This window comes from Giraffa tippelskirchi, chromosome 6, assembly GCF_054371585.1.
Source record: "Giraffa tippelskirchi isolate mGirTip1 chromosome 6, T2T-mGirTip1v1.2.pri, whole genome shotgun sequence".
NCBI lineage: Eukaryota > Metazoa > Chordata > Mammalia > Artiodactyla > Giraffidae > Giraffa > Giraffa tippelskirchi.
This window is the reverse complement of record NC_137280.1, coordinates 86,417,533-86,437,279: the sequence shown is the minus strand read 5'-3', so window position 1 is coordinate 86,437,279 and position 19,747 is coordinate 86,417,533. Positions and strand designations below refer to the sequence as shown.

At 49.8% G+C, this 19,747-nt stretch overlaps 2 protein-coding genes across 31 annotated transcripts in view; both read right to left on the bottom strand.

Moving 5' to 3' along the window:
• Positions 1-1,488: 1,488 nt before the first annotated feature.
• AKAP8 (A-kinase anchoring protein 8) lies at positions 1,489-19,403 on the bottom strand. Of its 20 annotated transcripts, none has more exons than XM_081501192.1 (14): positions 19,123-19,403; positions 16,251-16,289; positions 14,777-14,809; positions 13,994-14,270; positions 13,059-13,542; positions 12,442-12,571; positions 12,171-12,217; positions 10,980-11,013; positions 9,022-9,109; positions 7,021-7,162; positions 6,569-6,662; positions 5,994-6,124; positions 4,751-4,846; positions 1,489-3,124 (listed from the first exon to the last, which is right to left on the bottom strand). In XM_081501192.1, the coding sequence occupies exons 4-14, from the start codon at positions 14,140-14,142 to the stop codon at positions 2,687-2,689; spliced, it is 1,833 nt and encodes a 610-aa protein (XP_081357318.1). In that variant the 5' UTR covers positions 14,143-14,270; positions 14,777-14,809; positions 16,251-16,289; positions 19,123-19,403; the 3' UTR covers positions 1,489-2,686. The 20 variants fall into 20 exon arrangements, with proteins under 20 accessions (XP_081357318.1, XP_081357314.1, XP_081357315.1 ...); XM_081501188.1 differs by lacking the exon at positions 19,123-19,403 and adding an exon at positions 18,945-19,020; XM_081501189.1 differs by lacking the exon at positions 19,123-19,403 and adding an exon at positions 18,945-19,020 and having other exon boundaries at positions 9,022-9,106.
• The window catches only part of AKAP8L (A-kinase anchoring protein 8 like), a 32,100-nt gene continuing 31,709 nt past the window's right edge, over positions 19,357-19,747 (bottom strand). For all 11 annotated transcript variants that reach the window (XR_014056972.1, XR_014056973.1, XM_081501212.1 and 8 more), the window contains one exon: positions 19,357-19,745. Coding sequence is in view for 9 of the 11 variants with exons in the window: in XM_081501212.1 (XP_081357338.1) it covers positions 19,425-19,745 (321 nt within the window). In the remaining 2 variants the exon portion in view is untranslated. The remainder of the gene's footprint in view (positions 19,746-19,747) is intronic.

Sequence of the window (19,747 nt, the reverse complement as noted above, 5' to 3'; positions counted from 1 at the left end):
GAACTAAGATCCCCCAAGTCGCATGGCACAGCCAGAAAAACCCAGTTTCATAGTTTTGTTGTCGTCTCTCAGACACTTTTGCCTCGAGAACAAGCTTCATCAGGCACGCATAACCTGTGACTAAGCCACGTCTATGCAGTATTAGTCAGGAAATTTGGAAAACTCAGCAGTGGCCACAGGACTGGAAGAGGTGTTTTCATTCCAATCTTAAAGAAGGTCAGTGCCAAAGAATGTTCAGACTACCATATAATTGTGCTCATTTCACATGCTAGTAAGGTTATGCCTCAGCATTATGTTCTAGGCTTCTGGAACCAAGAACTTCCAGATGTACAAGCTGGATTCAGAAAAGGCATAGGAATCAGAGATCAAATTGCCAACATTTGTTGGATCATAGAGAAGGCAAGGGAATTCCAGAAAAACATCTACTTCTGCTTCATGAACAACACTAAAGCCTTTGTGGATCACAGCAAACTGTGGAAAACTCCTAGAGATGGGAATGCCAGATCACCTTATCTGTCTCCTAAGAAAACTGTATGCAGGTCAAGAAACAACAGAACCAGACATGAACAATTGACTGGTTCAAAATTGGGAAAGGAGTACAAGGCTGTGTATTGTCACCCTGCTTATTTAACTTATATGCAGTGTACATCATGGGAAATGCCAGGCTCAAGCTGCAATCAAGATTGCCAGGAGAAATATCAGCAACCTCAGATATGCAGATGATACCACTCTAATGGCACAAAGTGAAGAGGAACTAGTCTCTTGATAAGGGTGAAAGAGAGTGAAAAAGCTGGCTTAAAACTCAATGTTCAAAAAATGAATATCATGGCATCTGGTCCCATCATCTCAAGGCAAGTAAGATGGGGAAAAAATGTAAGCAGTAACAAGTTTTATTTTCTCAAGCTCCAAAATCACTGTGGACAGTGACTGCAACCATGAAATTATAAGGTGCTTGCTCCTTGGAAGGAAATCTATGACAAACCTAGTGTATTAAAAAGCAGAGGCACCATTTTGCCAACCAAGGTCCATATAGTCAAAGCTAGGGTTTTTACAGATATGAATTGGACCATAAACAAGGCTGAACACCGAAGAAATGATTCTTTCCAACTGTGGTGTTGGAGAAGACTCTTGGAGTTCCTTGGATTGCAAGATCAAACCAGTCAATCCTAAAGGAAATCAACCGAGAGTTCCTTGGAAGGACTGATGCTGAAGCTCCAATACTTTGGCCACCTGATGCAAAGAGCTGACTCACTGGAAAAGACCCTGATCCTGGAAAGATTGAAGGCAAAAGTAGGGGCTGGCAGAGGATGAGATGGTTAGGTAACATTGCCGATTCAATGGACATGAATCTGAGCAAACTCTGGGAGATGGACAGGGGAGCCTGGCATGCTGTAGTCCATAGGGTTGGAAAGTCGGACACAACTTAGCGACCGAACAAAATAAATGCAGTATTAAGGAATGATGAGTAGAAAAGATTCAGAGGCACTGTTTCTTGCTTACTAAGCAGTTTATTTGTTCTTAGTTCTACCATTTGACTTTTTCATAAATACTCATCTCACATCTCCAATAAGGCTCCTTCAGAGCAGTGCACATATCTAAGTTTTGTCATGAATCAGCACCTGGTATACAAACAGATGCTCTCTTTTCTAATAATTTCCTACTGGCCAATGCTTTCCTAAGTACGACAGTTCAAAGGTTTATAGGAAAACAGACCCAGCAGTATCATTTCAAAAGGGTGGTTATCTTCCAATTCTTTTGATTACATGAAAGTATAACTATTGCTTACTAACCTTTAACACATGCCAGCTTTTTTTCTTACAGATTCAGAAACTTCCAAAGGAATATTTATCTCAAATATAATGTTTTATTTGATTTTCCACAGAAAATCTCTATGGCAATTTACATTGATTTTCCATTCACAAGACATCAAATTTTCTTTTTAAATATATTTAAGTAAAAGTAACTCAATTTAAAGAAAAACAAGAAACCCTGAAGTAATGCAGAGGTGGGACACAAATGAGGTAAAACACTGCAAAGGTGATTCACCAAGGACTAAAGGTTGGGAAACAATGCCCTAGGCAAAATATCCTCATTCTTGAGGGTCCGTAGGTGTGCTTCCAATGGTTCACGTGTAAGATTCTTCAGGCCTTTGAGAATTCACTGATGTGACAGAATCAAATCACGTTAACAAGATTCTGCTACCTCTTGTGAAGGAGGACCACATACCACACAGTGTACCACAAAAGCAGGGATCAAAAACTGAAGCCAAAGTAAATTCTGGAAACTTTAAAAAAAACAATAAAAGCTTTATAAAGCAAGATACATCCTAGTATTGAACTGCTCCCAGACCAAAATATAATAAAAAGGGATGCATTCAGCCAGTGGCTGTATGTAACAAGCAAAGTATCAGCAAAGTCTAATTATCCAACTTTTATCATTCCAACTACAGTGTAAAGAGATGTCACAGCCACTTGGGGGAATGTACAACTTTTGCAGCCTTCACACCAAGGCAGAAAGCCACACGACTCTGTGAGACAAGCCTGTGAGGTACACTTTTCTGAAGGAAATGGCTGAGTCTCTTCGCCAAAATAATATTCCAGTATCACATATCCTAGTACTACTTACAAACCAAAGGAGAGAGAATAATGCATTATATAACATATCCCTTGAAACAGGGAAAGGAGGATCATTCTGTGGGAATAGCATCTTTGGACTCTGCATCAGTCTGTTCCACTGTGGCTTCTGCAGCAGCTGTGACTGTCAAGGTGCTTTCTGACTCTGCTGACATGGCTTCCACTTCGATTCCAGCCTCAGCAGCTTCACCTCCAGCTTCTGCTTCAGTGTTGCCCTTCTCAGGTGCCATTCTGCAGGGTGTCTCTGCTTCGGGGTGGGGACCACTAGTGGTCTCAGCTGTGTCCACAGGGTCTTCCTGTTTGGCCAGCATTTCGCCACTTTCTGGAGCAGGTGCTTCTTCTCCATCTACTGCCCTCACTGCTGCCGTAATCACCTCAGCTAAGACCTGGGCCACTACCTCCTCAGGTGTCTCTTCCTTATCCTCACCTCCTAAATTCTCATCTCCTTCTATTTCTGCATCACCAGCTTCATTGGTGAAAGGGTCTTCACCCTGGCCAAGAAGAGGAAACCCAGGTTAGTGCAGTCTAAAGAACTGTCCAAATGAGAGACTGAGGCTCAGGCTGCTGGGAGTTCATGTTTTCATGATGGGCAGAGTCAACAAGAGAAACATTTTAAATCACATCAAGTGAGTCAATCCTACACATGCTCAGAAAAGCTTCAACAGTACTATTTTGCACTTGTTATTCAAGCATATAATGAGGAAAAGTTTAAAAAGGCATAGGTATTCTTAACCCAATTAAAAAAAAAACAAAAACCCCAAAACCTCATTTTAACAGAAGTTCAGGCTTTTTTTTGTTTGTTTAAATGTGGACCATTTTTAAAGTCTTTATTGAATCGATTACAATACTACTTCTCTTTTGTATTTTGTTTTTGGCTACGTGGCATGTAGGATCTTAGTTCTCTGACCTGGGATCAAACTAGCGTCCCTTGCATTGGAAGGCAAATTCTTCACCACTGGACCACCAGGAAAAGTCCCAAGGCTCTTTCTAAAGTTTCATTTAAACACACAGCCCTGGCATGAAGGTTACCCCCATTTTACAGTGAAGAAAATGAGATTTACTAAACAGTATCACTAGCAGATCAGAAAATGTTTTAAAATACAGTGTTTAGGACTTTCCTGGCAGTCCAGTGGTTAAGACTCCCAGCTTCCACTACAGGGGACGTGCATTCGATCCCTGGTTGGGGAAACTAAGATCCCACATACCAAAAAAATAATGGTGTTTAGGGAGTTCCCTGCTGGCCTCATGGTTAGGATTCTGAGCTTTCACTGCCATGGCCTGGATTCAGTCCCTGGTCGGGGAACAGATTCCACAAGCTGTAAGGTAGGGCCAAAACAAAAAAAAAGTATTTAGAAGCTTGAGTTAATAGCTGACTCCAGAAACTTTAAGTCTGTCTAAGCCACAAGGTAAAACACTGATCAGTCATGGTTCTTACACTGGTTATTTAAATTCTAACCCTTTATGGATGAAATGAATCTTCAAATACTGAAGCAATTAATAACTGAGAGGAGGGCAAACATGTCCTAGTCAGGTTATGCTGAATCTTAACTGCCAGCCCCAAATGTTGAAGTCATGGGTCTGAGCACTTAGCAAAATGGGCTTCCAAAGGAGGAACCAGAGACTCTTCTAACCAGACTCCTCTCCAGGGTATCCTCCTTGGGATTTTCTTTGATTACTCTGCTCCTGGTACTATGGCACTGCTAGCTCTTCCCTCTCCCTTGTTCCCCATCTTATTGTTGGTTGTCTCTGCCAGCAAAAACGTTTTAGCATCTACATGGAGAATTATCATCTACTTCAGTTTTTTGTTTTGTTGTAAGCATTTCACCATCATTTTGGTTGCTATTTTATGGAGAGACAGTCTGGTTTTCTCATGGTGATAGCACCACTGCACAGATTAATCAAGCAGGACCATGTCCCAGAGTTCCCAGGCAAGCAGTGAGTCTCAGGGAATGCACAATTGTGGAATCCCCAAGCCTGATACATTCCAACATCTCTCAATTCTTCAAAAGACTCAGAAATGCTAAATACTGCATTTTGGATAGAATTTCAAACCCAGAGAGTTAGTTCATCCTCCATTTCCAAAGCTTTTCCCATCTACTGGACTCTGAAGCACAAACCTTGAGGTATTTTTCCAGCATCTTCACTATATGTCTGTTGTTCAAAACACTCTTAGCCACATGGAGACTTGTTTTCTTGAACTGTTCAGCAGCCAACTGCAAAGGGAATCAAACGTGAGTTTTTAAAAACTGTGCACAGAGGAGCAAGAGAATAAACCAGCCTGGGTACAATGACTTGTTCTGAGATTCGTCCTATGCAACTAAAATCTTTCTTCAGTATGGCAAGTCCCCAATAATGAAAGCAAGCAAGCACTAGAGAAGAATCAGAACTGAGTCTGTGAAATAGTGGGGTAAGTCTGAGACCTTAAAAAGCACAGGCACACCACTGATGTCCAACTATCACGTGTACAAGCAAGGATGAAATAAAAACATTTACAGATCAGAAGCTATGTGGGCTCAGTAGGGGAAAAGGGCAAGCTTTTTCTTTTCAGTTTTCTGAGTTATACTGACTTTACAAGTAAATTCTATAGCAAGAGTCTGAACGCTGCAAACATTTGACTGTTTTAGAGCTTAACACATTCAGATGATAATCCCTTGTTTGTACTGTGGTTTTTGTCTGGTCTTTAGTAATACCAGGAGATGGGCAGGCAGGTAGCTCCAATCTGGTAGTCAAGTAAACTAACCACAGAGATGCTAAACCAGGGCTTGGCAAGCTAGAGCCTGCAGGCCAGATGCGGCCACACCCATTCCTTTATGTAAGGCCTGTGGCTGTGTCTGCCCATCAGCCACAGACTTGAGACTTGAGGATTAACAAGTTAAGGCAGAGACCTGAAGGCTTGCAAAGCTAAAAATATTTACAGTTTGACCTTTTATTAAAAAAAAAAACAAAACTGCCAATACTTTGGCATTTAGCCTCAGGGCCCACCAACTAGTAAGGATCAAACCAATCCCTGATCCTGAGTCCTCCAGACCAGGATCTGCTCTGAGTGGCCCTCAGTCTCAGCTTGTTAGAAATCCAGTTTTTCAGCAACTGGGTAATTTACTCATGTGACTTACCGGGAATATTCTCAACCCAGGGAGATTTCCAGCTACTGTGTTTAGTCAATCTTAAGCAACACATTTTCCTCAGATTTTAATAGAAACTGGGGTGCATGTTACAATCACTTCATGAAATGATGGACTTGATGGAATATGGCAAAAGCCCCTAAAGATGTTAGCTTCCACATGAGACATACAAAGTGCTGAACCACTCCCACTGGCAGCCAGGACTGCTTGCCCCACCCCACCCCAGGGGGGCACTCACCCGGCGGTTGTGATTGTGGTCGACAGAGTGCAGGTGCCGCTGGAGGAGCTGGGGCTGCGCCGGGATCAGCATGTCACAAGCCAGGCAGTGAGCAGCCTCTATTTTCTTGAAGAAGTGCTCCTGGCCGATCCCTGTTGACAACACCCCAGTCTTGTGGGATTTGGGTCAGCATCCAAGTGATGCTTCCCTCCCACTCACTCCCCATCAAGGCGCACATTTTCTCCCGGTGGCCCTAAGGATTCAGTTAGGACAGAATCTGAGACACGCATCACCTGCCCTCCAGCAGGTGCATGGAGACAGAACACACGGCCTCCACACCTGGGAACCTTATTTTTAACTTTTCTCATCCTTCGGTCCTTTCTCTTCATACTGAGGAAAAACATCAGAGTGCTTAAATAGCACCCCAATAAGCTGCCTGTAGAGCTGTCATCTACATTAGGCCACACATGAAGGTTTCTTTACCCTGCTAAGTGCTCTTCCCATTTGTCTTCACTTTGTCACATTTTCAACCACCCTGACCTGGGCTTTGTGATCTGGACTAACACCCCCGACGGCCCCCTCAGATCATAACTCACCTTTGAAAGGATCTGGTTTTGGTTTTGTACTTTCCTTCTCCATCAGTTCCTGACGCCGCTTCTCAATTTTCTTATTCCGGTTTATAATGTATTCCTAGAGAGGTTGGGAGATGCACCAAATGAAATGAGGAGGGTGGATGGCACATGTGGGTATTTTTTCAACTGCACCAGAGGCAGCTCACCAAGGGTGGCTGCCAAGCCCACGGTGGGTGGTGACAGCCTTATCTCAGCTGCGCTCAGGATGGGAAGACAGCCATCAGAGCAGCTCCATGGGCAGAATTAGTGCGAACTACTATGAGTGGAGCTCTCATTGTCCTTTTGCCTCAGGGACCTGCACACTGCTATTCTGCAAAAAGAAATCTTGACCTAGTTTAGGCTTCCCTTCTCTGTGGGGGATAGAACACCTGTAGGATCACTGGGACACGCCGTGATGGAGGCTAAGTGTAATTTACCTGGAGGAATTCCACCGTCTTGTCAGGCAGCTTGGTACTTATAAAGCGCAGTGTCTCTTTGTGAAACTTGCTTTGCAAATGCTTCTGGATTTCTTCATCTTCAAAGCTACGGAACTTGCACACGGAACAGGCAAACTGAATCCTGGAGAAGGAAGACAAAAAAGAAAAGCAGTGATGCAGATAACCAGCTCATCTCTGAGTCAGAGTAACAGTTACTCCAAGCTTCCTCATATTAAGAATCAGAGTACAACCTTGCAAGTATTTCAGGAAAATGATTCCTGTAGCACTTTACTACCATACCACACTTTTTGGCCCAAAGAGGTAGAGACTTTTCAGAACTGTGGATTCCCTAAGTGCTCTGGGGGCCTAGAACCCAACTCCATAGCTTCTCAGATGTTTCTTTCTGCAGCCACTTGGAAGATACAAGACAACTGACCCCATTTTGTATGACAGAATTCCTGATGATCTCACAAAATTAAAAACTCACATGATCTCAGTTCTCCAATGGGACTCAACGGAAGGACACATCATACCTAAGGATGAAAACTGAGGTTTCTTTGTTGTGTGCTTTCAAAATCTCACCAGATATATGCATGCCATATGACAAGGGGAGAGCACCCTACAGACAGACCCCCAAACCCCCAGAGCGAGGTGTTGCTTCCCTCAGCTCTGCTCCTCATGGAGTCTAACAGCAGAGGCCCTGTGGCAGTCAGTAATCCTCCTCTGGCAAATCAAGAGTTTTGTTGGACAAGTGCCACAAGACACCTTTGCCTTTGCAGATACCCCTGAAAGAGGAGTGAAGAGGAAAATCTCCTGGGCCCTATGTGCACAACTGTTAGGAAGCCACCAAAGAAATACAGGTTCCCGCTTCTCTGCTGCATCTTTACCTCCCCTATGACAACTTCTCCAATTTCTTTGAGGATCTTCAGTCACTAGGGCAGTCTAAGTGAAAGTTGCTTAGTCGTGTCCGACTATTTGCGTCCCCATGGACTGTCCATGGAATTCTCCAGGCCAGAATACTGGAGTGGGTAGTCTTTCCCTCTCCAAGGGATCTTCCCAACCCAGGGATCGAACCCACATCTCCCACATTGCAGGTGGGAGCCACCTGCAGCTGAGCCACAGCTCAGCCACAGGGGAAGCCCAGGGCAGTCTAAAGATTCCTTTAAAATAGTAATCTCAGTTCCCATGTGGCATGAAAACAGATCTAGAATAAGCATCATTTTTATTCATCTGTTTAAAGATAAGATTTCAGTGAATTCTGTAACACTTGGAACTCCTCCTACCCCACTTTCCAGCCTCTACTGTTTGCTCTTTTGCTCAGTGTTACTTGCACAGGAAAACCATTATCCCCATTTGAGCCTTAAGGGCAATGATTTCCTCTCAAGTCATCAAGAGAACCTGCACACAGGGCAGTAGCCAGCTTGGTCAAGGCCTCATCAACCATGTACTCCAATGGTTTATGAGGAGAGGTGCACACTGTGCTCACACCAATGCCCTTTGGGGTTTGCACTGTTGCTTTTAAATCTTGAAGACCGCATCTATACGTGTCAAACTCCACAAGTGGTTGGGATTTATATGAACAAGTCGCCCAAAACACCTTGGCAGCTTGGCTGAATGCACTTCACCTGTCTGGGATGACAGCCAAGAGACAAGCGAACTCCTCACAGGCCTGCAGGAGGGCAAGCAACACCAGCAAGGATAAGACTCAGTATGTTTCCCCAGGTTTGTCTCCCATTGACCTGACAAGGCTTTCCCGACACACACCCGGAGTCAGATGGTAGGGTGCTGGACTGGAAAAGCAAGACAGGGAAGGACAGAGCAGGTGGGCCGTGGTGTGAGTGGGGTGGGTGGGCGGTGTCCCTGGCCCATCCCAACCTTATCAGGCCCTGAGTGGGGTGGGGTGGAAATGAAGTGACCAGGCCCCTCACCTCCCACACTATGGAGTGAAGACAGATGAGCTCAGGAGAGCCTCAACAGTGCCTACCTCATCTGCCTCCTCACCTGTCAGCTGCTCGGTCTCGCATCCTGTCTCTCCTCCTCTGCTTTTCCCTTCTCTTCTTCACTTCATCGTCCTCGTCGTCCTTCTCTCCTGTAACAGAGAAGTCCCTGCCAGACACTCTGAGGAGTGTGTAGAGGTGCTGAGCACCAGGGCTCTGATGGGGGCCACAGCTCTGCCACCATACCCCATGCCCTGCTGTGGCCTCCACACATGGCAGGGTCAGAACACCCTGAGGCAGCAAGGGGCTGTCAAAGGCTCCCAAAAGGAGTGGGCCTTTGATGAGACCCCTCAGCAGTTCCCAGGGGAGTCACGTCAGTCCCCCCAGGGCCTGATAAGGTTGGGATGGGCCAGGGACACAGCCCGCCCACCCCACTCACACTACGGCCCACCTGCTCTCTCTCCTTCCCTATCTTGCTTTTCCAGTCCAGCACCCTACCGTTGGGTCTTCTCCCAATGTTACTTAAGGAGACAGAGAAGCAATTCTTCCCAGATAGAGGCAGCAGCTGGAAGGCCTCGGAGAATAAAGCCAGCCACTCTACCGCCCTCCGTCCCACCTCCAGGTGGACCATGACAACTGTTCTGTCGGCCTCCTCTGAACTAGGGCCTCAGCAGGTCTGACAATCCCTGGTGGCCCAAACTCTACCTCCCACTCACAAGAACCATCAATCTCTGGCTTTCCCAGCGATATGCAGGAAGCAATCCCAGAAATAAAAATGGGAAGAGACCAAACGGTCCTCCGTCCATCCCATGGGGCCAGCGCGGGAGCTCCTGAGAGAGCTGTGCAGCCCAGAGTTGCAGCCTGGGGCCAGGCCGCATCATCGCGGCTCAGAGCCAGGGCCGGACGCTGAAACAAGGTTGGATAAGCATCTGAACTGTAACCCCTACCCCTGATGCCAGTCACGAGACTGTCCCACGAAGATGGCGACCGGCGTGCGCTGCTCAGAAGCCTCTCAAAAGGGCGTGTGGGATTTTTGGCAAGAGGTCACTGCCTGAAACTATTACTGCTGTTTAATAGCAAAGTCATCCCGGGTAGGCAGCAGGACCTGCGCGCAATAAACATGTCACCTTTGCTTTAGCATTTACCCCGCTGCACGAGCCGCTAAATGCTCTGTGTGGTCCCATGCTATGGATGTAATTGCTTCAATAAACAGGGCAGGAGGACCTCAGAGGGTTGGCTAAACCTGAACATGTAAGAGAAGGAGCATCTAAGCCAGGGCCTTCATGATTTATGGGAGCAGCCTGTGGGAAACCAGCTATGGACAAACCCACGGGAACAGGAAAAGAAACAAGCGGCTGGCTCTCCACGCCCTTCCTAAAGGGCTTAACGTTGCTCTGTTCTTGCCACTTATTTGGGACTCTTAAGTCTCTCACACTGAAATTGCTGGGACCTGCTGGGCAGTGACTGCCTCTGGAGGATCCAGGCTTCCCCCCACCCCTGCTCCCCTCCCAGGCAGGCATCTGAACTCTGCCCCACACTGTGCCAGTGTCCCCACCACAGAGGCCGAAAGCATGGCCCTGGCCTGGCAAGCAAGGGAACTGTGGACAGAATGAAGCCCAGGAGAAAACAGTACAGGGACCTGCACTGGCCAAAGAGGGAACAGAGAAGACAGGCTGGAGGGTGCCTTTTCTTTTCTCTCTTGCATTTCTGAGACTCTCTCTTCCCTACCACTTCGAGCTACTGCAGACACCCAGAGATGAGTTCCCCCTTCCTCCAGGGCCTGCACTGAGTGAGGCAAACAGACCTATTTCCAGCAAGTGTTGCTGCAAACACCAAGGCAAAGCCTCAGAGCGAGTGGCAAGGCCAAGGCCCACCTGGCAGTCATGGCCCCTCTTCTGCCCTGAGCCTCCAGCCCCTCCTCCAACCTTGCTCAGAAGCCCAGCTCAGCTGGGCATTAGGCAGTGAGTACAGGGCAGCTGGGCAGACACAAGCAAGCTCAAAGGGATGCTGGGTGATGCCTACCTCTCTGCCTCCCGGGGTCAAAGAATTCGTCCTCCTGAAAAAGGGCACAAAGTCACACTGTGAGGTGGAATTTCTAGAACTCTCCACAACCAGCCAAGCTCCCTGCCACCACCTGGTGGTCGCTCTGCCACCAGGAACACAGCCACCACGTATCAGGACAAGTCCCAGGGCCGTGGATGGAGCCTGAGTGTCCTGTCACTAGTTCTGCTTGCCTTCTGAGATTCTGTGGTAACAACTAACTTGCTTTTTTTAAATTAAAGACACAGACCAGCTTTCAGTTCTTTCTAAAGCTAGAGAACTATCTCTGGCAAATGCACAGTTCTGTACATGGGAATACCAAAAGTTCAGCCATCAACAATGTCAAGAAACCCCGATTTGTAGAAAGAGCTAGTCCTAGCACTTTTTACTGAATATGGGGTTTATGACATTTCCCAGCTACTTGTTTACATCTACCAAACATTATAACAAGTCAGGTATAGATAAAAACAACTCATGTAACTGAACCCATTCCTTAGACATCAAGCTGACATACAGATCTATCAGCAGGTATACAGAAATCCCCAGACTCAAGATCTAAACAACCTAGACAGGGAACAAGCAAGACAATCAGAAGAGCTGAAAAGTCACGGTACCCAGGGCCTTCCTCCCCTTCCCCCCCCAACCTCACCTGACCATTAAAAGCCCCTGAATGAAGCTTCATACGCCCAAATTTCCAGGTCCTGCCCCAGACTTGGATCAGAGTTTGCAGGAGGTTGCACAGGCTTGCACCCAGGTGCCTGTGCCTGGTCCTGGCTGAGAGCCAGCCTCCGACACCCATCTCCCATGACTGGTTTTAAGAGCTGAAGGACAGGGATGCAACTCAGCACCAGCAGAGCTGGTAGCAATGAGTCTTCAGTGCCTATTTGAAAGCCTCAGCGTACATGGCCACCGCAGTTACCATGTAGCAGCCAGGCACATCACTGTGAGGACACAGGTATGGCTGGGCAGAGAGCTGGGAACATTTTCAGGAAATCAAGGATTGTTTCAAGTGGAAAACTCTCAGAAACCCTGCTGCAAGTCAGATTATTAAATCAACTCATGAGGTGGAGTTGAATCCACCACAGCAGCTGTTCCTGCCTCTCTGTGAGGAAGATGCTAAAGGAAGAAATCCCACACTAGACACTGGAGGTTGATCGGTAAAGGCGAACTTACACCCCTGAATTCTTCATCTCCTGACCGGAAGTCACCAGCTCCATCATCTACCAAACACAAAGGAATAAAGAAAGTCAGCCCCTTGGCAGCAGGCCCACTCCCCGTTTTCACTTCCCAAACTCACTATCCAGAGTGACTGTACTCATCCTGACTACAGTGGGGACTCTGGGAGTGTGAGTGACACACGTCATTGAGTTCCCCTGAGTGCACTGTCCAGACAGAACACCAAACATGCAACTGACCCATCTTATACCCAGGCCCCAGGGTATACCGTTTTCAGAAAAATCTCCTTCGCTGTCAGCTCGAGCTTGCTTGGTGTCAGGCTCGTCGTAAATCTGCAGCTGCTTCCGTTTCCTCCCCAAGTTTTCTGGGCCACAGCGATTGAACCCTCTCCGCCGAGGCTACAAACAGAAGCACACTCCCATGTATTACTTACTCTGATGGTCCCCACTTGTCCCCAGAGCAATGAAGAACAAAGGGGTTGCAAGGTCAGAGAACAAGGGCAGAAAAGGTCTTTCAGAAAGCAAAGGAAAACAACACGGTTGGCCCCTCTCCCACCCTCACACCCCGCCAAAACACAAAAACTTTATGCTAAGTGAAAGAAGCCAGACACAAAAGGCCACGTATTATATGACTGCATTCATATGAAATGTCCAGAAGAACATCTAGAAAGACAAAAGCTAGATAAGCTGTTGCCATGGGTTGGGGGAAAGAAGAGGGAATGACTGCTAATAACAGGTTTCTTTCTGGGATGATGGAAACACTCTTAACTATATAGTACTGAAAAGTGAAGGCTGCACAATTCTGTACATTTTCACTAGAAGTTGAACTGCACTTTAAAAAAGTGACACAAGGTCTCATAAGATCTCTAAAATACTTTAGGCTTACCTGATCTCTTATCCGGGTCTGTGACCGGCCACATCCATAGGGCACAGAGTTGTCATAACCACCTGCCCCCTGCATGCCCATCATGCCAAAGTCAGGGGCCATGGACTGGGAGAAGAGGGAAGGTGGGGGCCTGCTGGGGGAGGGGCCTCCAAGGCCCCGCCCACCTACATAGTTCATCTCTGTCCACGGAGTAGAAAGAGGCTCAGAGGAGGCTGCAGGTGGCATGAAGGGGTCGCCGCGCATAAACGTGCTGGGGTTGCTCCGGTCCTGGAAGCGGCCCTGGCCACGGCCCCGCAGGAAGCCATCAAGGGAGCCCCGGTCACGGGCTGGGTCCCGGCAGTCACTGTACTGACCACCAAAGCCACCGTTGCGATCAGGCCCCAGGTCAAAGTCATAGTCGTAGCTGTAGCTGGGGCGGTAGGGATTGTGCTCAGGCAGGCAAGGCCTGGAATCATAGGACTCAAACGACTGGAAGCGAAAGGAGCTGCAAAGAAAGCACAACCCGTCACCACACTGTCCAGGCATGACCTCAAGGCGTCCTGCAAAGCACACCTCCCTACATTCACAGCAGCAAAACCAAACCGCCACACACCCCTCTGAGATGCTCACAAAGTAAAACAGACCAAATCCCTTTGAGACACCACTGAACAAGGGGAATGAAACCATGGCCACAGGAACGGGGAGAAGATGCTAGGTGCCTGATGCATAAGTAAGGGGTCTTACATAGCTGAGCTAACAGGCATGCCCTAAGGCCCACCACCCAGGAAACCAGCAAGTCCTACCAAATGCCTCTGCTCCAACGAAGGCTCAACTTATCTACCCCACACTGAGCAGGGAGCTGGGGAAGAGCCCTCCCAGGACGAGCAGGTGCCCATTCCCATCTGTACAAAGCGGGGCACGCGGGACCCCCGGGAAGGGCTCAGGTCTATAATCACCTCTCCCGGTCCTGCATGCCCTCCCCACCGCTGCTGCTCCCGCCCCTTCCTCCTTCCTTGGACATCATGTCCAAACGCTGGTTGATCTTGGCGATGAGGGAGTCAGAACTGTCAGTGCATGGTTCTGGGCCGTAAGAAGCCATGTGCATGGCAGGGCCCCCAGGCGCCAGGCTATCGCTGGCCTTGGTGGCCTCCCATGAGGCTGGGCCGTAGCTGTAGGTTGCTCCCGTGGTGACGCTGGTGTTCTGGGCACCATAGTAATTGTAGTTTTCATAACCTGATGGAGGGAGGAAGAGCTAAGTCAGATCTCAGCAGCTACAAGACCAGTCCCTGGTGGACAAGTCAGGCAAGGAGCACCCACTGCCTGCGGAGAAGGAAGAGGGTCCTGGGACCAAGGGCTGCTGCCACTGCCCCAGCACTGCACACGTCACCTGCCAACAGGCAGCAGGAGGGCAAGGCTTCAGCTCTGAGCAGTGGGTTTTCTATACCGAATCATAAGACTTGCTTCTCATCCAAAGCCAGAGAGCCCAGGAGCTGGCAGTTGGAAGACTGACGGACCCACCAAAGAGCAGACCACCACAACCCTCCCTACCCCGTACCTCCAGCAAGCTCCCTCCGAGGCTTGCCCCCAGCCCTCCCCCGTATCTCAGACTCAGTCTGCTGGGCCTTCAGGACAACCGTGAGCACACCAAGGATGGGAGATGGGAGTCCCTGCACCCCAGCCCCCCTAGGTAGCCAGTCAGAGGCCTACTCACCCACCCACAGACCCCCAGAAGGGCCTACCTTGCCAACTGGCCACACCAGTTCCATATGTACCTTAGATCAGAAGAAACAAAAACATACAAGATTTTTGTTGACAAAACGAAGGCATCTGAGACCGATTTCCTCACCCCCACCCCAGCCGAGACACCCAAGGACAGTCGTCACCTCACTCCACTATCCACAGGGCCAGAGCTGAGGTGGCTAGGTCAGTGCTGCAAGGAGGCACCCTTGGTTGCCCACTGAGGTCAGGAAAGGTGGGGTCCACTAGCTGTAAAACTCATTTCCTACAGAAATGCTCAGCTAAGCATAACCAGGGCATCTCGCCTAAGGAAGCCGTCCATTAGGGCAACCGAAAATCTTTTTCCAGGAAGCTCGTCCAGCGGGGGCCAGCAGCAAAGAGGCTGCCCAGGCCAGGCCCTGAGGCAGAGCCATTCTAAAGTGCCAGTTTTCACCAGGAGCCAGATCTAAGGCACTGCCAACAGCACGGAGTGCACTGGTGGAAAATCATGTCCCCAGCTCAACTGAGCAGAGGACATCGTGTGCCTGAGTAACACAGAAGGCCTCCTGCTAGGAAGCTAAGTGATGGGTGGAAAAGGGACTCAAAAGCAACTCTGCTGCCAGTGGTGCGAGGGCCAAGTTCCAGGCTCAGAAAACAAAGGAAACCTTCAACCGATCCCCTGGAACAAATGCTGGCAAAAAGCAGAAAACCTCGCCCACCAGAGAGCACATTCTAGTTCTTCAAACACACTTAGCACCATGATGGGGACTCCTGAGAAGGGTCCATGAATGGGCCCGGGGCCAAATCTAGTCCACAGCCCTGTTTTTGTAGGGCCCACAAGCTAAGAATGGGTTTTATGTTTTTAAACGGTTGGGAAACAAACAAACAAACAAATTCGAAATAATACTTCTCAATATGCAAATTCTGACAAAAGACACATTTTTATATCTGTCAAAACTCACAAAACTGTGTAACAGAGTAAAAACTAATGTAAACTATAGACCATACAATGTATGAACACTGGCTTATAAACCGTTAACACATTCTGCTAACTAAAATAATAAAGGGAATTGTGCCTGGGTCAAAGATAGGCTGTGGGTGCACATATGAAGTTTTATGTACTATCTGATCAATCCCATAAGTCTAAAACTACTGAAAAGTCTATTATTTATAAAAATCTTTGGTTATACCCTCAACTATTTACTTAAGATAGAACAACAAAAATTGTTAAAATAAAGACTGTCCAATGACATAGTGGAAATTACATGGTATGCAAATTTCAGTGTCATTATGTAAACATTATCGGCACACAGTCTTACCTACTTGTTTATAAACTGTCTATGGTGGCTTCTGCTCTATAGAGACCATGTAGCCTGCAAAGTCAAAAAATTTACTATCTGGCCCTTTACAAAAAAGGCTTCCTGGTTTCAGCTATGTTCATGCTAGTGCCGGGGGGTGGGGGAGTCCATGCCTCCCTGACAAGCAGGTCCCACTTACCCTGGGTGTTGGTAGGTCCAGCACTCCATGCCCCGTAACCTGTGAACATATCTGTGAGTTACAGTCATATTTGTCACACCAGAGAACAAGTGCTTCTGGGGAGCATAAAGGGATCTCCTTGAAGGAGATGAGTGCCAGCCTTACAAGAAGGCAGCAAACCACAACAGTGTCCCCCTAAAAGTCATCCCACAGCTGGCTTTTGCATTATCACACTCCACCTGCCTGAGGTCAAGGCAGAAAAAAGAGGAGGGGGATGGACCTCCAGGCCAGTCTGGTCCATGGCCTGCTGAGGGACCTTGACCTAAGCCTCAACCCACAACTGAGGAAGACACACAGGACTAGCTACCAGCTCACTCACCATTAGGACACAGTCCCCACTCCAGCCCCCTCAAGCAGCCATAAGAACCTCATGACAAGGAACAAACTTTGATTATCTGGAGACAACAGCTGTGCCTCTGCAGGCCTCACTTCTTCTGACTCTGAACTCTCCAATGCTCCCCTGGGCCTTGAAGTCCCAGGGCTTCAGCCTGGTCCTAAGGCATCAGATGGCATTCCTCTCTGTGATGGCTCCCCCTGCTCCTCCGGACACTCCCATGACAGCATCTATCTGGTCCCTCTTCATCTGTGTCTCCAGCCTGGCACTGAGCTGGGCACAGGCAACCATTCACACCTCCCAAATGACTTCACCTCTGCAAAGCCTCCTCTCAAATACATCCCTTCTCTCCTACCAGGACTGGAGTAGGAAACGGCAACTCATTCCAGTACTCTTGCCTGGAAAACCCCATGGACAGAAAAGTCTGGTGGACTGCAGTTCATGGGGTTGCAAGAGCTGGACATGACTTAGCGACCAAGCACGAATGTTCCTACCAAGACAATCCACACCATTAGATGAATGTCTACTGTATGCCAACATGTGACTGACACTCAACTGGTGATCCCAGAATGCCACTCAGAGGGAGCTAGAGAGCTAAGGCTCAGACATTATGGGACTTGAACTGAAGTCACCCTGCTGAAGGTTATCTCCCGTCACACAGCTTTCCACATCTGTGCAGCAGAAAAGCAGAGTAGTGTTTCTAACAGCAACTAACCAACTCTGTGGCACTGGTCTAAGCAGCATAAGCCGTTCACATAACCTCACAACCCCTGAAATAGGTACTGTTCACTCTGTTGCACACAGAGGCTCCAGAGGATAAGTCATTTGCCCAAGAACATGTTGAGGAGCAGGAAGAGGAGGACCTGGGACCCAGATCGAGGTGCCTCTGATGGCCAACGAGCGACTCTTAAACCTCAACAAGTCTTAGGAAATAACTCTAGGTGGAAAAGCTACGGAGGATTCCGGGAGGCTGCTGTACCTAAACCGAGTCTGAAAAGGTTTTTGGTAGGTAGGAAAGGGAGCAGAGTGTAACCTCTCTAAGCTAAGAGCCCAGGTAAGGCAGGATTACTACTAGCTGAAAAATCTGGTTAGGGAGGCAGGCAAAGAATGGTGAGATCCACTCAGACTGCAAAACAGACCAGAGAACCAGGTTGAACCACTCAACGACCTTGAACCACCCAAGCACACCAGCATACCAGTACTTTTCTGCTTCTCTGCGATTTCTGCTGGCCTCCTGCTAATGCTGCCACCTCTCAAAACACCTTCCCTGCGGCAGCCAAGATCTGATCGCCTGTGTCTGAACCTCATTAAGCCCGGATAGAGATCCGCGCCGGGTCAAGCCCAGTCCTTCATATTCTAACTGTTCCCTGCAGGCAAACGCGGCTTCCAGCACCGAGCAAAGGCCTCCTAGGAGGCTCAGATTCCAGAGACAGAGCAGGTCGCTCAAGGTCCCTCCTGCCACAGGCCCTGAAACCCAAGTGGGTAAAGAGCACTCCCCCCCCCCCACGGCCCCTCTGGCGTCTCCAGGCCACCACAGGGGACAACCTTTAGGAGAACCACCAGTCTGTCACGACCCCAGAGCACATCATGTTTCCAGGCTTTGATCAAGAAGGTACCCAGCATCTGACCCTCAGTGTCTTGCCCCAGATCTGCATGAGCCAGGTCCGCGACAGGCGCCCAGTGAGGCTGATCATTGCAGAGGCTGCACTAGGCCCTGCTGCTCCGCACCGCCCGGCTGGCGGCAAGGGGTCCGAAACTGCGCCGCCCACACGGCTTTCGGGACCAGCGCCCCAGGCCTCCTGTGCCGCACGGAGGCCCCAGCCAACCCCGCAGGTTCCCAGACAGGCACGACAGCCCGGGAAGAGGCAGCGGTCCCGTCTCGGTCCAGGCCGCAGACCCTGCGCCCCACGAGCTCCCGCCATAGCTCCGCCCCCCGGCGCCGCCATTTTGTGGCGTCTTCCAAAAGGGACACCGGGCCTGCGAGCGGCGGGGTTCGGCAGGGCCCGGCCGACCCAGCCGGCGCTGAAAAACTGAAACGGCCCCGACTGCCTGAAGCGCCCCCCGAAGTCCGCCCCAGCGTCGGCCCGCCGAACTCGGCCAACGTCCTCAGGCCCCGTCGGCCAATCCGCACGCAGTGCCCCGGGAACGACAGGGCCGAGGTCCAATGAGCTGCGCGCGCGCGCCCCAGCCGCCTCTCCGCAAGACCGAACTGCAGTAACCGCGCTCGGGTGTAGTCTCCGGCCCGCAGCCCCCTGCGTGGCGTCTGAACTGTGCCCGGACACCACCTTCCAGCTCCACCCCGCAGAGTCGCCCACACCAACCTCCGTAGCCCTGATCCATGTCTTCAGCTCCGCCCGCCAAGCAGCTCCTTTTTCTAGGCTACCACAGGACGCATGCGCTCAACGCACTTCCCGCCGTCCTCTACTGATAGACCAGGCGCATACGTCACCCCTTCTACGCGATACCATTGGCTGTAGTTCACGGGCCCTCCTTTATCACCTCGGCTGGCCTTCCGGTTGTTCCGGGTCAGTGTTCGTAGCCTCCTAGTTTTGCTCCTGGCCGCTGTGCCTCACCGCTCGCAGGCGTATCCCTTCTTCTCGCTGCCAATGCGCAGGCCCAACCCAACCGTCCCAGGTCCCACCCGCAGACAAAACACAGCCCAGCGGTGAGGCCTGGACACTCGCCCAGGCGGACCGTGCAGCACAAAGACAAAAGACGACGACGACGACGAGGTGGGATGGGAGGAACTTTTATTAGACTCAGCTTCCAGCCTGGGCCCCACGGGCCCCGCCCGCCGCGAGTCATGGAGCGCCCCCTCCACCCTCCTCCTCCTCCTCCTCCTCGTCGTCAGCCTCTACGTCAAGGCCTGGGATGCCTCGGATCTGGCGCTCCAGCGCCCCGCCCAGTAGGGGTACGGCCTCCTCCTCCTCCGGGGGCGGGGGCGGGGGTGGGGACGCGGCTCCAGGTACTGGCTCTGGAGGCACTGGGGGCTGCGCCGGCGTGCCTTCTGCAACCTCCGCGACCCCGGCAGCTTCGACCAGCGCCCCCTCATCAAGGGCACCTCCCTCGGCCTCCTCTTGTTCCTTCTCCTCCTCTGGGCTGTCAGTGAAAGGGTTCTCACCCT

Excerpts from the sequence above, each read along its gene's own strand:
- AKAP8 (XM_081501187.1), bottom strand. The coding sequence starts at position 17,931 with ATGAGGTTCAGACACAGGCGATCAGATCTTGGCTGCCGCAGGGAAGGT. Across the intron at positions 9,110-10,979 it reads TGACCCCGGGAGGCAGAGAG|GAGAGAAGGACGACGAGGAC; the intron begins GTAGGCATCACC and ends TCTCTGTTACAG. Across the intron at positions 4,847-5,993 it reads ACCACAATCACAACCGCCGG|TTGGCTGCTGAACAGTTCAA; the intron begins GTGAGTGCCCCC and ends TTCCCTTTGCAG.